The sequence below is a fragment of the Dasypus novemcinctus genome, chromosome 18 (genome assembly GCF_030445035.2).
Source record: "Dasypus novemcinctus isolate mDasNov1 chromosome 18, mDasNov1.1.hap2, whole genome shotgun sequence".
Classification (NCBI taxonomy): domain Eukaryota; kingdom Metazoa; phylum Chordata; class Mammalia; order Cingulata; family Dasypodidae; genus Dasypus; species Dasypus novemcinctus.
The window spans coordinates 62,296,909-62,314,204 of NC_080690.1; the positions used below are offsets into that span (position 1 = coordinate 62,296,909).

General features: G+C 54.1%; 1 protein-coding gene across 1 annotated transcript; it reads left to right on the forward strand.

Annotated features, from left to right (window-relative positions):
* The first annotated feature begins 1,823 nt into the window (after positions 1-1,823).
* On the forward strand, positions 1,824-12,526 carry LOC101438665 (cell adhesion molecule CEACAM7-like). Its single transcript, XM_071209281.1, has 8 exons — positions 1,824-1,983; positions 2,713-3,072; positions 6,591-6,869; positions 10,052-10,184; positions 11,060-11,112; positions 11,455-11,486; positions 11,929-11,970; positions 12,191-12,526. The coding sequence occupies exons 1-8, from the start codon at positions 1,920-1,922 to the stop codon at positions 12,323-12,325; spliced, it is 1,098 nt and encodes a 365-aa protein (XP_071065382.1). The 5' UTR covers positions 1,824-1,919; the 3' UTR covers positions 12,326-12,526.
* Positions 12,527-17,296: the final 4,770 nt, after the last annotated feature.

The following is a 17,296-nucleotide window of genomic DNA, read 5'->3' on the forward strand; positions in this document are numbered from 1 at the left end:
CGCAGAGGGGCTGGGGGACCCCACGGGCCTCCCCTCCCTGACAGAGGAGCCCCAGGATCCAGTGAGACTCCAGGGGAGCTGCTCTGGTTCTAGGGGCTGAGAAGGGACTAGAGGAGATGACAGAAGGGGCAGGGGTGGCTTTGATGCCATAGCCCAGGGCTGGGACGGAGGGAAACACGGGCCTTCAGGGCACCAGCTCCAGGCCAGCCCCACCCACAGCCTCCAGGGACACCCCAGGGCCCTGCCTTATCCTCAGGCACAGGGAGCTCCTCCTGAGGCAATGGTCCTCCTGACCCTCTGACAACGCACGTCCCCTCCGGGGCTCACCCTGCACTTGGGTGGAGTCGGGGCAGTAGGGGCCCACAGTGAACATGACCCTGAGCTGACTCTGCCGCCTGGAGGTTGGAGCCCATCAGGACTCAGGGGTCAGGACGGGGCCCACCATGTGGAGCCTGGGGCAGCCAGAGATGTTGGCTGCAGGTCTCTTCATGGGCTCCAGGGGGCGCCAGCAGGGCACACTGAGCAGCACGGGAAATGATTCCCCTGAGGCCTGAACCTGGCCTTGGGTGAGGAGGTGAGAAGGAGCCTGATTTCCATCCTGATCTCCCACAGACGCTTCAGGGAAGCCCCCTGGGACCCTCTCTGTCCTGCCTGCTCCTTCCTGGGGCCCCTGAGAGCCCTGTGGGCTGGTCCCTGGGCGCCCCCTCCCTGCTGGGCCTCACCCATGGGAAGAGCGGGGTGGCCACAGGAGTCAGCAGGGCAGAGGCCAGAGGCCCCTGGACAGTCAGAGAGGACACGGACAGGCTCTGCCCAGGGCTGAGCCAGACAGACAGGGAGGGTCTCACTGTCACCTTCCCTGAGGACATGGGGCCCAAAGCCCACCAGCCCCCACCATGCAGACCCCTCCTCCAGGACAAGGAGGAACCTGCCCCCACCTCCCAAGAACTGCTGGTCCCTCTGAGACCCAGAAACCCAAGGCTTCTTCTGTAGAAGCAGAGGCCAGGCTGGAGACCCCGGAGATGGAAGGAGGGACCCCCTGACCCTCATCATCACCTGCCCCTTCTGGCCCCCTGAGCCACGTCTGTGAGCTTCTCACTGGGTGGAAATTCAACCTTCCAGCACGTGTGAGAAAACTGGGAGCCCGGGGAGCCCAGCTGGGCTTCTGTGTCACACAATGAAATGACCCCCTAGTGCTGAGGGCCCAGGAGAGTCCACAAAGGAGCAGGGGGGTCAGTGAAGGTGGGGGTGGGGTCCTCTCAGGGTCCAGGGTCCCAATTGCCCTGCAGCAAACTGTGGTCAACTGGCCAGTTAGATCCACTTCACCTCACACCTGTTAGGTACAGAGGCTCAGGTGCGCCTCACCTGGCTGGTCACACACGTCCCTGGGCAGCTGCTCTAACAGCACTTCTGAGGTGTCCTCTGGTTGTTTCACTTCCTTATAAAGTTAAAGCCTGATGGGATAAGAGGAGAAAGCAGGAGAGGCTGAGCCAGAGTCAGAGAAGCACACAGGGAAACTGAGGCTGGGTTATGCTTGACCCAACCAAAGGCGAGTGTGTGTGTGTATTTGGGGTGCAGTGTGTGAGTGTGTGTGAGTGTGACTGCACAAATGTGAGTGTGTGCGTGTTTGGGTGGAAAAGCATCGATGGAGAGAGCCTGGTAGTTCCCGGGAAAGGAAATTGCACAGAAGGAAAGGGAAAGAAGGGGAAACACAGAGGAGGCTGCAAGGGGAGGGGAGGAGACAAGGGCAGAGCAGACCCCGCCCTGCCCACATGACCGGGGAAGCAATTCTGCCCAGGAGGAGGCTCAGGGCAGAGGGAGGAAGGGCCCAGAGCCTGCGGGGCAGGAACTCCTGTGTCTGCAGCTTGTCTGGGCCAGAATCTTCTCCACACAGGAAGGCACAGCGCAGGCTGCAGAGACTCATGGAGACTCCCTCAGGCCCTCCCTGCAGAGAGTGCACCCCCTGGCAGGGGCCCCTGCTCACAGGTGAGAGGGGACTGGACCCTGGTGTGGGGGGCGAGGAGAGCAGAGACTGGCCGGGTGTCCTGGGGGGGCGAGGTCTGAGAGGGAAGAGAGGGCTGCAGTTCAGAGCCTTAAGGGAGGGGACGAGAGAGGAGGGGATTCTCGGCAACAGCAAAATCCCATGAAAGCAATTGACATGAGGGAGGAAAACAATAATTCCTTTAAGTTTTCCAAAGTAGTCATTACTGAATCATAAATTTTTAACAATGGGACAACTTATGTCACAGGGAAACTAAAGAAGAAAATGACAAGGGACACCAACCAATGCCCTTATGCAGGAACCTTGCAAATGATCTTTATATTTACTGCTAAATAAACACCTGTCCTGCAGGCCCTGGGAACACGCATTATCTCCTTCCCTCACTGTACAGCGTGTTCAGGCTTTGGGGAGTCAACAGGGAACACGACAAGCCCCAGCCCTCATGGAGCTCATGTTTATGGGGCATGAAGAAGGACAAGCAAATTGAGGAGAATGTGATGTCAGGTGCTGATGGCGCCTCAAGGAGAAGGGCGGGGGGCGGTGGTTCAGAGAGGGGAAGAGAGAGGGGCTGGAGAGGAGGCTGCAGGGAAGGCCCCCAGGACAAGCCCTGGTGTGAGCAGGTGCCTGAGGGGGAGAGACCTGCTCCATCTCCAAGAGCCATCGCTCCACCCAGAACATGCCCGAGGATTGACTTATTCTCTCTTCCCACCTAGCCTCACTTTTGATCTTCTCGAACCGGCCCATCACAGCCCAGCTCACGATTGAACCTGTGCCAGCAGATGCTGCTGAAGGCAGCGATGTTCTTCTGCTTGTCCACAGTCAGCTAGAGAATCCTCGAGCCTACAACTGGCACAAAGGGGAGAAGGAGGGCCCCGACCATATCATTTTATCACTTGTAACAGACACTCAACAAGCAACCCCAGGACCTGCCCACAGTGGTCGAGAGACCTTATACCCCAATGGATCCCTGCAGCTCCAGAATGTCAACCAGAACAACTCAGGAATCTACATGCTACAAGCCATAGATGGAAACTTTAAGGTTCATAGAGCCTCTGGACAGATCCGCGTGTACCGTGAGTGACCTTCTGTGACCTCTGTGTGTTGGGGGTGAGGTGGGTGGGTCGATGCTTTGCTGGGCCCACATCCCCTCTGCACTCCCTCCCTGTGTTGGGGTTTGAGCATGGAGGGCAGGATCCACACAGGGGAGACAAACTGCATTAGATCAGAATTCCCTCCCTGAATCCACCTCTGCAGACATTTGCTACAGAGAAAAGGCCCAGCCTGCTTGGGAGTCAGCACAGGGAGCTTGGTCTCAGGCCCACCCTAAGTCCCTCCCGGTGAGAGGCACTGTGGGACTCAGCTGGGCGCTGGCCTGAGGGGCCCCTGGAATCCCACGGAGGAGCTCAGCCCAGGAAGCCCCTTCCCAGACCCCTGTGCAGGGCTTCTGACTCCAGGTGACCTGGGGAGCCTGTGGCCAGGCCTGGGTGTGGCCAAGGGCAGGGCTGACTGGAGCAAGGATTTCCCAGCTGCCCGAGCCCCGTGGCCCCTGGAGCTGGTCAGCACCAGGGCTCAGCCCCAAGGGCTCCAGCAGGGCCTGGCAGAGCTGAGGCCTTCCCTGAGACCCAACAGGGAGAGCCCAGACACACACGGTCACAAGCTGTGAGCTGACTGTCCTGGGGAGCGTGGGAGAGGCCCAGGAAGGTCAGCATCCCCAGAGGAGGAACAGGGGAGAGAAAAGGCTCCTTGTCCACCTGGGGTCAGCCCAGGGAGCCCTCCATGGAGGAAAGTTATAACAAGTGCTGCTTTTTGGGGCGTCTCCTCCAACCAAGCTTTAGATAAGGTGACTGTGAGAATTTTAAAGTTAACTTACAGAAAATGTGGCAAGCTACATATCAGTTATCATTTTTCCTATTTTTTTGAGGGGATATGGAGGCACCGGGGGATGCTGTAATCACTGAATTGGGGTCACGCAGGCCATGATGGGCAGGTCACAGTCTTGGTCTGTCTACAGGCACAGCCTTGACCTTTCTTCCCCACGTGGCCTCATTAGGCATCTGCAGGTCCAGAGAGAAGCCTTTACTTCAGATCCTTTCCTCATAAACATTCCTAATGTGGAGGGAGAGGTTTCAATCTGGGAAATGAGCAAGTGGAGGATTAGTCAGTGTTAGATCGAGAACTAGTTCCCGCATCAACAATCAGAGTCCGTGGATGCCCAGGCCCCACCCTGGTGGCCCCTCCACGTGCTCACTACATAGACAGGAAATCATGTATTTGTTTGCTGACGATAAAAGGACTTTGCTTTCTCTCTCCCCACCGCACACCCTGCAACCAGCTCAGGGACCAACAAGAAACAAAATCTCCTTTGCTCTTAGATGAAGGCAGGAAGAATGAAGGTGACTGAATGAATGAATGAGCCACACTTTCTTCAGAGCTGGAGCCTTGGTGCAGATTCCTAGGAGGTTCTGGCCACACTGGAGCCCTGTCCCTCAGGGCTGAGACCTCTGTTCCACACCTCTGACCCCCTGGGGCTGAGTCCAGGATGACATGGGTTGCTTGGCCAGGAGGGGTGTACAGGGCTGAGCTGTCCTGTTTCTGGGGCCATGTGGGGCTCTTGGTCTTTGGGGTCTTTGAGTCACTTGTAACCCACCTGCTTATGCCATGGGCATTTCTGGCTCTCTCTGCTCCTTCCCTGTTCCTCATCTTCCTCCCCTTTCTTTCCAGCTGGGACTGCCCCAGCTCTGCACTGCTTCCTCCTCCCCTTATGCTTTCCCATGTAGTCCTGCTGATGGCTGACCGTCCTGTTCCCTCCCCACCACCACCTGTAGCCAGGCCCACCCTCCCCATGAAGCTCCATCATGAGCCAATTCACTCAAGTCAGCAGAAGGAGCTTCTAGTGTGTCCCTTCCAGGACCCTTCCCCTTGTTGATGCCAGCAAATGGGACAGGCCATGTGCTGTGGTCATGTGACTCTTCTATCTGACTCACCAGAGACTCAGCAGCAGAGGGGAGAGGTCTGCCACCTCCAAAGCACAAGGACCCAGCTCACCCATTTTTCTTATAACTCACATCCTTCACTGGAGTGAGGCTCACAGCTCTCCCCAGGCCTCCCAAGACCCTTCCCCAATGAGAGGCAGGTCAGACCAGGTGCTGTCTGATGTCTCACTGTCCACTTCACACACGCATTTCCGCATCATAACACCATTGTCATGAGATGGGTCTTCTCAAAGGAATGCTGCCTGAGCCACTGGCATCTCACATGGTCACTGCTCAGCTTGGACCCATCCATGTCATTCCTGAGGTCAGATGAAGTAAAAGAAAGCATTCCTCATGCCTCTGCCATTCTCCTCCCCTTTTCCTGCCTCTCCATAGGAATTAGTACATAGACACATTTGCTAATTTACTACCATGACACAAAATGTTTCAACTAATTTGGTTTCTTTCCTCCTTTTATATAATTGAGACTCTTCAGAACTGCCCTCTGATCAATTCTGTCTCTTCCCAGGGGTCACTGATGAACAGATTTCAGCATCTTTCCTTTGGTCATAATAGGTACCTTCCTGGACTCAGAGCTTGGTCTAAGACCTCATAGCACTCTCTAGAAATATTCCTTCCAATAAGTGGTCTTAGATCTTTGGGCCATTAATAACCATTTTCATATATGGAAAAAATTAATTTCTCCCCAAATTTGTATCACAGATCTGCCCAAACAAATGATCTGTAAGAGCCAGATCTCAGTTAGTTTATGCTCTCCTCTGTCTCCACCAATCACCCTTTGTGCACTTGAAAACATTCCTATAATTTCAGGAAAGATAAACATGATTCCTACTGAACCTCATCAGGGGAAGAAGGGAATTTAAAGACCAAGGCAGAGAGCAGTATTCTGTTGTCAAAGGCAGCCAGCTCCTGCCTATTCCCACATTCTATTCTGGCTCATTCCTCATGCTCTGCTGTGCCTTGTACAGGGTTACAGCCTCTTGTTAGTCACCATCAACTCCCTGGGAAGAACTGCCTCCCATGTGGCCCCTCGACCTGACCTCAAAACTACCCACCAGGCTTGTCCTGGGTCTGCTGTTGGTTATTTCTGCTCCCAACATCCAATTCCTGACCAGGCTGCCCAGTGTCCATGGGCTTTTGGACAATGAGAGGACCCACGTTGCCCATCTCTCAGACACCTTTGAAGAATGAGGCCTCCAGGACACAGTAAGCAGGACTGTACATTGTGTAGCTGGGAGGGACCTCAGCAAGCGTATGTTAAGGTGAGGAGTCCCAGGTGGGTCTGGCACCATCTGGACACTGCAGAGCCCAGGAGAGGTGCCAGGGACCCTGATTCCCATCCTGCACCTTCCCTGACCAAACGCTGCTCTTTACTTAGCACTGGAGAGGGTCTGAGCCCTCCTGGACAGAGAGCAGGGGGTCCTCATGTTCTCTGAGTGCCCAGGCTGTTAAGCATTTGTCTAGTAGTACAAAGTCCTGCCTTAATCATTTAGAGACTCATTGTTGGCTGAGAGGGGAGAGACGCCAACACTGATAGGAAGACACCATTGGAGGATCTATGTATGAAAAGGGTCACCTTCTCTCTGTTGTCTACACAGCAGTGTTACCCACACCCTTCATCAGGAGCAACACCTCTGACCTAGTGGAGGGCCAGGGCTCTGTGGCCTTAACTTGTGAACCTGAGACTCAGAACACAACCTACCAGTGGTCGATGAACAATCAGAGCCTCCCAGACAGTGCCAGGCTGCAGCTGTCCCTGGACAACAGGACTCTCACTATACACAGTGTCACAAGAAAGGACACAGGACCTTTTGAGTGTGAGACCCGGAACCCAGTGAGTGCCCGTCGCAGTGACCCCTTCACCCTGAAGGTTTTCTGTGAGTAACTTCTGTTCCTTGGTGCCAGAGGCTGCTGCCCAAATCCATGCTGCCAGGGGCCAGGCCACACTGGTCCTCTCAGGTCCAAGTGCACAGACCCTCAAGCCCTGGACACCCAGGCTGCCCATGACTTCCTTCCCAGGCATATCCAGGCAGGCCCAGCCTCGTAGCCAACATGAGGAGGGGGGTTGCTCCTGTCCTGAGACCCTTGGGGTCAGCCCCTGTGCTGGGAGAACCAGGTCAATGATCTCAGAACCAGACTCAGTGAGCACAGGGGCTTGTGGTGTGTGGACCTTTTAAGGATGAAGGTGGTGTGGGACATGGTCGGAAGGACACTGAGGCCCTGACACAGACCAGGAGCTTCCCCTTCACCTGATGACATCACTCTGTGGACTTATTCTCTTTGCTCCAGATGGTCCCGACACCCCCTCCATCTCCCCCCCTGGCTCCAGTTACCCTCCAGGGGCAACCCTCAGCCTCTGCTGCCTCGCGGCCTCTAACCCACCCGCACAGTATTCTTGGCTTATCAAAGGGAGACCCCAGCAGTACACACAAGAGCTGTTTATCCTCAACGTGTCTGTGCATGACAGCAGATCCTACACCTGCCATGTCCACAACAGCATCACTGGCCTCAATAGGACCACAGTCAAGAGAATCAGGGTCTCTGATAAGTGGCCCCCTGGACAAGCAGCCCTGAGCCTGGTTTTCCAGAAAGATCCTGGATGAAGTTCTTTCCTAGACTGTGTTCAATAGAAACCTGCAAATCCCAAATTTTCCTTACTCTGGCTTCTCTTGTTTGTCAAGGCAGATCTTGGTTCCATCTGGAATTGGGGAGGGGTTCTCTCAACCCAGACACCTCAATGTAGTGAAAGAGAAGCCATAGATGGGATGGGAAAGGTTCCTCAAGGTCAGGTTGCATCCTAATGCCACTACCATGTCCCTTTTTTTGTTGTCTCCGATTTTTCCTAACTTCGTGTCCCACAGTAACATTCAAGCCTTGAAACAAGCTCACAGTCTTGTTCCCCAGGTGAGGGGTTGACCAAACTCACTGAAGAGATCTGAAGAGATGAGCATGACAGAGCTCTGTCTCACTGCTGTGCCCCCAGCCCTCCATGCCCTGACTGTCTGGCACAATCTATGCTTGAACTGGAAGGTGGGCAAAGGACACATGTGCCTTTGTCCTGGAGTCTCTCACGAGTGCAGTCAGTGGACACCTGAGCCTCACTTGGGTCAAGCATTGAGGAAATAGGAAGAAGTGAGCTCCAGTGCATCACCATCTGCATATAAAAATGTCACAGCTGTGTGACGCTGTGGACATTGGCCACATATGATTCAGAAAAGAACACAGATCAGGATGTACAGACACATAGGTGGATACACCCATGATGGACTTCTTAGTAGAAAGTACAGCACCCCAATGATAGAGTTCACAGACACTGGTGCAAGGATCAGCCTTTCATGAACATGGAAACCACTTCTCTCTAGAGGTTCTCTTCACTGTGATGTTCAATCCACAGCCAGATTGTCTTCTTTGCATGGAGAAAAACTTTAGGTGGCATCTCTAGAGACCCAAAGGCTGGTCTGGGCCTTCCTCATTCCCTAATGACTCATGACACCTTAGAAAGTGCCTTCCCTGCATGTGTAAAGCTCTCCTGGCCCCAGAGCTGGGCAGGGCTGGGGAGATGCCTTTCCCAACATTCACAGAACTGTAGGCAAGGACAGGGGTCTGCTCTTCATAAATCACAGAACTCTAGAGAAATCAATCCCCATGGGAGGCTAATTCTACCTGCAGAGGAGGTTGGTGCCCCCGTGGCTGAGAAGAAGTTCCCAGGGCTGATTCCCCAGAGATGCCAGGTGACCTGTCAGGGGAGCTGCCTCTCTTTCTTGTCTTGGGAGGGGCAGCCCTCACCTACCCAGGTCATGTGAACAGAGACACGTGATCATCTGCAGGTCAGATCTGTGCTCTGGTCACCTCAAGAGCTCACTGGGGACCTGGAAGCTGGCTGAGGGCTCTGAGTAGGAGAGAGCCCCCAGGCCCATTCCCTCGGTCAGTCTCAGCCTCCAGGGCAGGCCTTCCATCAACGAGCAAGACCATCACAGAAGGCAGGGGCTCTGCGGTCCTGGCCTCCCTCAGAGCCTCCACCCTGTGGCTCATTAACGGGCAGAGCCTGCAGCTCACAGAGACGGTGAAGCCCTCCCAGGAACTGCACCCTCTGCATAGACCCCATGAGGGTGGAGGGTTCGGTGATTGTCAGCGTACAGGTGCCAATGTGTTCCCTTCCATTGAGAGTCACCCACTCAGGCTGAGTGAGGACAGTGAGTGTCCTCTCCTCCCATCCCTGAGCTATTATTACTCTTGAAATCACACTTGTCTTACCTGCAACAGTTATTATGATGCACTGGCTTTGTACTTTGCTTGTGAATGGCCAAAGTATTTCAGGTGGGAAGGCCTGGGAAGTCTTGTGTTGATTCCACAGGTGCTAAAACCTTCACTGTTATTGATATTACTGTAGGGTCACAGCCACCTTCAGCTCCAGATCCCACCCTGTGGGTCCCAGCTGCATTATCTCTGCCATGGAACCAACACCTTCTCTCCCGGAAGGGTGGCTGTGTCCTGTGCAGGAAGTGGGAGCACTGCACTCTGCACCTGGAGCACGATCCACTCCCAGGAACCACAGCTCCCTCCCCCAGTGGGTGGGCATGGGGGGCAGTGGTACCAGATTAGATGGAGGACACCCGTGTGGTGATGGAGGCACAGCTGCTCATAGTGTACCATCCCTGTGCTCCTGCCCCAAGAGGGCTGTTGGCGAGTTTGGAGAGACGAGATTCAAGCCTAGACCCTGGATGAGGGAGATCCGCTGAGGGTCAGGAACGACCTGGAAGGGGGTTCTCGTCCCTAACACAGATGCCACCCACTCAGCACACCTAGGGTTTCTCTGTGCAGGACCTTTTGGGGATCAAGGCCTCAGGGTTTCTTGCAGAGAGAGGACCCTGGACTGAGACCCACCCAAGGCTGGCATTGACCAGGAAGGGACTGCTGCCCACACGGCTGCACCCTCCCCTCACAGAGATGCTCCCAGGGGCACCTGCTTGGGGTGGGGAGGCCCAGGCTGAGTCCTGAGAGGGGGGTCCAAGCCCCCAGGGAGGAAGTCAGGCCTCAGTCTCCTTCTCTGTCCCTGCAGATGGCACATCTGGAGGAGTCCCCGGCCCTTTCCTCTCAGCCGGGACCATCGCAGGCATCGTAGCGGGGGTCCTGGCTGGGCTGGTGCTGACTGCAGTCCTGGGGTGGTTCCTGCTGTGCAGGGACTCTGCAGGGTATGGTGGGCATCCCAGGGCCTGAATCTCCCAGGGCGGCAATGCTGTGTGGAACAGGGAGGGCCGCCCCTTGCCTGAGGGGCTCTGCCCCCTGCCCCTGCTGAGCCCTGGCCCCCTGGAGGCCGCCCACTCCTCCCCGGCTCCTTCCTCCTCAGCCCTGAGCTCACAGGCTGTGTGACTCACTCCCCATCAGGGCTCAGAGGGAAGAGAGCTCCTGGGGAAGGAGGTCACAGGGGAGACAGTTGAGAAGAAGGAACCGGGGGAGTGGTGAGGGCGGGAGGTGGGCATGGAGGGCCCAGGGTCCCAGCACCTTAGATCTGCTGAAGTCTCAGGATCTGAGGTCGATGGCCAAGGTCACAGCGCTGATGAGCAGCTCCAGACCCGGATGGTGCAGACAGGGGTCCTGGCCATGGGGAGCTGCGTCCTGGGCTGTCCTCGCACCTCTCATCAAGGGGGATGGAGATGTGGGGATGGGCCCATGGCACATTTCCACAGCCCTGGCTAAGGGAGGGTCTGCAGCTGCAGGGACACGGTGGTCCCCAAGGGTCCAGGCGCTACGGGCTCCCTGAGGCCCGACCTTTGCTCAGGTCACTCTGCCTGTCGGTTCCTCTCCTGTGTTCTCTGTCCCTTGGCATTAACATCCTCTTGGACCACAGCTGCCTGAGGGTCCCTCCCTGCACCCAGGCAGACATGCAGACGTGGCTTCTAGGTCTTTCCTCAGCTCCCCTCTCTAGACCCTTTCCCCCTCCTGGGGGCATAAATGGAGAAAGGAGATCTCCAGCGCTGCTCTGAACAGGGTCCCCTTTGCCCCCTGCTCTGACACCAGAGATGTCACCTTCCCCACACGCTGCATAACTGAGCCTGACCTTCCCTAGGGCCAGAAGCCAGCAGGACCTCAGGGAGCCCCGGCCCCCTGCGTGCCCCCCAGGTGAGTGCAGGTCCAGCTGGGAGTGGCTGGGTACCCAGGCATCCCCCAGTGTCCATTCCCTCAGCCGCTCTTTGGGGCATCAGGCCTGCGGGGGCTTCAGGGGAGTCTCAGCAGCATAAAGTCCTCCCACGGGGCACCCCAGGCTGCTGTGTCAGCCCAGACTGTGGAGCCTGGTTCAGGGTCACCTGGGTTCACCTGCTCCTTTGACCCTAAGACGGCTGTGAATCTCCCAGGAGATGCCTTCCCAGGACTGTGTCTCCTGGAGCTGAGGATCCCCACACCTGGAGGAGAGGCCCTGCTCTGCTCACACACCTGGTTCTCACTTTGGTCTCTGCTCCCCAGGTCACGGCTGCCCCCACAATCCCAACTCTATGGTAAGCCTCTCCCCTCCCCATCGGGGTCCCAGCTGCACAGACTCGGGACAAGGGGACTGCCTCACAGCCCAGACCCCTGCCCTCCTGACAGGTCAAGGTTAGTCCTCTCTATCCAGGAGCTGGGCAGAGACCACCACGCCCTGAGCCCACCCTGTGGGAGAAACCTGGAGTCCAGCATGGGGCAAAGAGTGGGCCTGGGAGCATCAGCCAGGGGCCCTGGGTCAACAAGTAGGAGGGTGAGACGCAGCAGGAAGGGACGGGGTGCTGTGTTCCAGGCTTGGAGACTAGCCCTTAGGGACAGAGGTGTCAGTCCTGATGAGAAGTGTTGAAAGCAGATCCAGGGAACCCACCTGTGGCCAGGTAGAAGCAATAACCTCAGACTCCAGCCCTAGGCTCACTTCTGCCCCTGCCTGTCCCCTGACGTCTGCTCTCCCCCTCCCAGGTCCCCCTGCACGACTCCAGGGCAGACGTTCCCATCTATGAGGTGAGCTGGGTGATGCCCAGGACCTCCCCACCCCCACCCGGCTGTGCTGAGCAATTCAGGAAAGTGCAGCAATGGGGGGACATGGGTGGGGACCCAGGAGGGAGGGTACTGAGAGCAGAAGCCTCAGAGAAGCCCCCGCTGGGGCCAGAGCCTGGGAGAAGCAGCAACTGGTTCTGAGAAGGTTACAAGATGTTCAGAGGCCTCTTCTTTCCTTTTTCAGGAACTTCTAAACCGTGACACAAACATCTACTGTCGGATCAACCCCAAAGCAGAAGTTACTCAATACTTTCCCCAAGGAACTTGGGCAGCCAAGGGGAGGGGCCACGTGAGACCACAGAGCCTGGGAAGGAGCTGAGCCTGTGCCCGATGTTCAGCTGGGTGCTCGGGGAGGGGGCAGGTCCCTCCTGGACTACTGGAGACCTGGAGAGGCCACTCTGAGCTCAGGCTCAGCCGGGACAAAATCCTCCCAACCCACCCCTCTGGGCCACCCCACATGGCCTGTGACCTGCCATGGATTACTTGGAAAGAATTTGAATAAAGAGGACACTTCCTCTCATTTGGTTCATTTCTACTCATGGGAATGAAATTAATTCACCTGAAATTCTGTTTTCCTCTAGCTCACACTGTGAGGTATTATCTCTAATTTGCCCCACTTCCACCCCTACACCCTGGCAGGAAGGAGTTGGGGGGGCAAAAGGGGTGGGGCCATGTTAACATGTTCCCAGAGCCTGGCCCACCCATGAGAGTGCTCGGCTGCCCCAGGACCAGGGGACCCTGCACAGCACGCAGCACTTGCCCCTCTGAGCTCACAGCTCAGGTGCGGCGGCTTGCTCGGTCGGTAGAGGTGGGGTCTGGCTGCGGATGAGGGGTCGGTCCAGCTCTGGACGAGGGGTCAGTCCCGCTTGGGACAAGGGGTCGGTCCCACTTGGGACGAGGGGTCGGTCCGGCAGCAGACGAGGGATCGGTCTCACAAGGGGTTGCGCGGTTCGGCTGACGGGGTCGCCCGGCGAAGCCGGCGACGAAGGGGTCGCCCGGAGAAGCAGGCGACGAAGGGGTCACCCGGAGAAGCAGGCGACGAACTGGGGACAAGGGAGGCCAGGCCCTTGTCGGGGGCTCTCAGGACTGGAGGGCGCACGGCAGAAGAACTACCGCGGAGACAAGGTAAACACGCAAGTCCCCTTTACTGAGGGAGAGGCAACAGTTTTATAGGGGCTGGGGAAGGCTGATTGGTCGAAGCCACGCCCTGTTCTGATTGGTTGCCGGCGAAAGGTCAGTGCGCGGTACTGGATGGGGGAGGGGTGGTGGTTAGGGATTGGCTGTCCCTGTTGCTGGGGGAAGGGGCAGGGTTTAGGGATTGGTGGCTGCTGTTGCTGGGGTGGAGGGCAGACTTGAGTTTCCCACCCACGCCTGGCTGTTGCTGCTGTCGGGAGAAGGGAAAAGGGCGGGCTGGATTTTTCCGCCCACACCTGGCTGTTGCTGCTGTCGGGGGAGGGGAAAAGGGCGGGCTGGATTTCTCCGCCCACGCCTGGCTCTTGCTGCTGTTGGGGGAGGGGAAAAGGGCAGACTGGAATTTTCTGCCCTGCGCCTGCGCAGGGAGAAGGAAGAAGAAGGGTGCCGCCCCACAAGGCATCGGGTGGCGCCATCTGGGAGGAGGGGCGGCCGCGGAAGCATGGCTGCTGAGAAGGGGAGATCCGAGGGCACTCTGCGCCCATGCCGAGCTTCCTTCAGGGGTGGCGGTGGGCCCGACCAACCACCCTATTATGGGGGCAGCGGAATTAGGCCTACCGCGGCCGCTCCCCTGCCAGGCCAGCAAACCACACTTCAGCCCGAGGGGTGACCGCACTCAGGGCTCAGGATCAAGGAAAATGGGGCCAACTGATGTCCACATAAAGATGGACACTGAAGGAGCAGCCACGGGCCTTGGGCACATCATGGGTATGGCATCTTCTCAGCCCCCATGTCCTGAGCCCCCAGCACTGTTCCACCCAGACCCTGGTGGTCCGCCTGTCATGTTGACCTTCTCAAATTGACTTGCCTGTCTTCAAGTCCTGGATCCAGGCTGTCCAGCTCCACCACGGGGTTTCTCCTTGTTCCAAAGGCCAGCTGTTGGGCCACCTTCAACCCTGGGTGGGTGGGTGGGCTAAGCGAGAGGCTGTCAGAGTGAACCTTGTGAGAAAGGACCCAGAATTCTGGACCCAGCCAGGAGAACTCCAGTGTTGCACTTCCAATAACCTTCCAAGGTGGATTTCATTGAGACAAACCTCCTTTCAACACGTGAATGTCCAGCTCAGAGGCTCCAGGGCTCTCCCTATCCAGAACTCACCATGGCTCCCTCTGGCCTTACGGCAAACCTCCCCTCCTAACCTGGCAGGCTACCCCTCCTCTTACCCCTTCACCTCCAGCCCCATCCAAGCTCCAGGACCTCAGGGCTCAGTCCCTCCCTGAGGGCTCTGTGGGAGGTGATGTTCTTAGGGTGGGATTCACTCCGAACATGTGCCTGTGATCCCACAAACAAGGCTGCTCCTTCCTAAAGTGTACAGCTCCCAGGTCATGGGACTGTTTAGGTTTTGCAAAGAATTTTAGGAAGGAAGTAGATGTGGCTCAACTGATAGAGCGTCCACCTATCATCTGGGAGTTCCAGGGTTCAATACCCAGGGCCTCCTGACCCATGTGGTGAGCTGGCTGATACACAGTGCTGATGCCCTCAAGGAGTGCCCTGCCACACAGGGGCGCCCCCACATAGGGGTGCCCCACATGCTAGGGTGTGCCCTGCAAGGAGAGATGCCCTGTGTGAAAAAACTTTTTCACACACACAGAAAACTGATGCAGCTAGATGATGCAACAATAACAACAACAACAAAAGTACAGTTTCCCAGTGCCACCTGACGATGCAAGCAGATTAAGAACACACAGTGAATGGACACAGAGAACAGACAATGGGGGAAAGGGGAGATAAATAAATAAAATAAATCTTCAAAAAGAGAAAAGTGCTTCAGGAGTTGAGAGAGTAGCAAAGATTTGTATGATTTGGCCCTGACTGAGTTGTTGTCCGACACGCACTTGTAGTTGGATTGGAGAAGGTGATGCACCTTGTATTAGTTTCTTGTTGCTGCTATAACATGATCACAAATTTAGTGGAATGAAACACAACACGTGGCTTGATCAGGGCTGCATTGTCTCTGGAGACTCAGGAGGAGAATACATTTGTCTTTTCCACTGTCTAAAGGCCTCCTGCATTCCTTGGCTCTCGGACCCTACATTCTCCTTCAGAAGCAGCAGCACAGCAACTTCAAATCTCTGTCACTTCTCCTTCTTTGACTCTCCCTCTTCCCCTTGTGAGGACCCTCCTGCTTACACTGGGTCCTCATCACCACAGTGTAATCAAACAAAGGGATCTTTGCTCATTTGGAGCCACCACATAGTGTGATACACTCACTATCTCAGGTTGACATAAATGCACTTCTCTCCCAAGTGCTTATGGTTGAGTTTTGTATGCCTAAGAGCCATTTTTAGATATTTTTGCTCTGAAGAGTTGCCCACTTTTCTAGCCAATTGTGGGTCTTATCAATTTCATGTGTTCTTTATCCATGAGCAAATTTTCTTTTGTTTGTGGTAGCTGCAGGCATTTTCAGATATTATTTCCCTTATTTAAAAAGGCTTTGTTCCATAGAGATTTAAAATATACCAATATCAATTTTTCCTTCTTTGGCTGTAACTAGACAGCATTTCCAACCTCGAGGCTCTTTAGTGGTTTCTATTGTACCTTTAAATTTTTATTCATTTACAACATGCCAGAGATATATTGTTCTGTTCAAGATGGTAGGTAATCAACCATGGACCACACTTTTTTTTTTAATTTACTTATTTAAGGTGTTTAATTTATATAAAATGATACATAAAAAAAGATGAGGGATTCCCATATGCTCCCCTCCCCCACCTCCCACTTCTCCCCACATTAACAACTTCTTCTTTCATTGGTGTGGTATAATCATTGCATTTGATGAACACATTTTGTAGCATTGCCACTCATCATGCATTATAGTTTACATAGTACTTTACACTTTCCTACTCAATTCTGTAGGTTATGGCAGGATATATAATGGCCTGTATCTGTCATTACAATGTTATTCAGGACAATTCTAAGTCCCAAAAATACCCTCCAAATTACACCTCTTTTTCCCTCTCCCTTCCTTCAGCACCTCCAGTGGCCACTGTCTCCACATCAATGATATAACTTCTTCCCTTGCTAGAATCACAAGTCTACAGAATATCAGTACGTCCACTCTAGTCCATATTTTATTCCCCATTACTGAAAATTCTGGGATGATGATGCCCACTCTACCTCTAATTGAGAAGGGGCTTTGACCCTATAGATGTGAAATTATACCTCATTGTAACTTTGATTTGCATTTCCCAAATCACTGATGTTGAATATTTTTTCATGTGTTGTTTTGCCTTTTGTATTTCTTCTTTGGACAAATGTCTAGTCACATTTTTTGCCCATTTTTTTAATTGGGTCATTTGTCTTTTATTGTTGACTTGTAGCTTCTCTTTATATATAATAGATAATAAACCCTTATCTGATATGTGATTTCCAAATATTTTCTCCCATTGAGTTGGCAGCCTATTCCCCTTTTTGACAAATTACTTTGATGAGCAAAGTGTTCAGTTTTGAGGAGGTTCCATTTATCTATTTTTTCTTTTGTTGCTCATGCTCTTGGTATAAGACCTAAGAAACCACCACCTACCGCAAAATCTTGAAGATGATTCTCTACATTTTCTACTAGTAGTTTAATGTCTTGGCTTTTATATTTAGGTCTTTGATCTGTTTTGAGTTGATTCTTGTATAGGGAGTGAGATAGGGGTCCTCTTTCATTCTTTTGGTTATGGATATTCAGTTCTCCCAGCACCATTCTTGAAAAGACTATTTTGTCCTGTTACCATGGATTTGGCAGGTTTGTCCAAAAACTAGTTGGCCATTAGAGCCGAGGGTTCATGTCTGGATTCTCAATTGCACTCCACTTATCAGTGGGTCTATCTTTATGCCAAATATGCTGTTTTGACAACTGAAGCTTTTAATATATTTCAAGATCATGCAATGAAGCCCTCCCACATCGCTCTTCTTTTTTAAAATGCCTTTGGTTACACAGATGCACTTTCCCTTCAAAATCAATTTGGTAATTGTCTTTTCTGTATTTGGGTAGTATTCTGTTGGAAATTTGACTGGTATTCCATTGAATCTATAAATCAGTTTGGGTAGGATGGATATCTTCACGATATTTAGTTTCCTAAACCACAAACATGGACTATCTTTCCTTTTGTTTAG

What these genes read in the sequence shown, in the direction of transcription:
- LOC101438665 (XM_071209281.1), top strand. Translation starts at nt 1,920, where the DNA reads ATGGAGACTCCCTCAGGCCCTCCCTGCAGAGAGTGCACCCCCTGGCAG. An exon ending in GCCCCCTGCGTGCCCCCCAG is followed by an intron (nt 11,113 to 11,454) that starts GTGAGTGCAGGT and finishes TCTGCTCCCCAG; the next exon opens with GTCACGGCTGCCCCCACAAT. An exon ending in CAGACGTTCCCATCTATGAG is followed by an intron (nt 11,971 to 12,190) that starts GTGAGCTGGGTG and finishes TTCCTTTTTCAG; the next exon opens with GAACTTCTAAACCGTGACAC.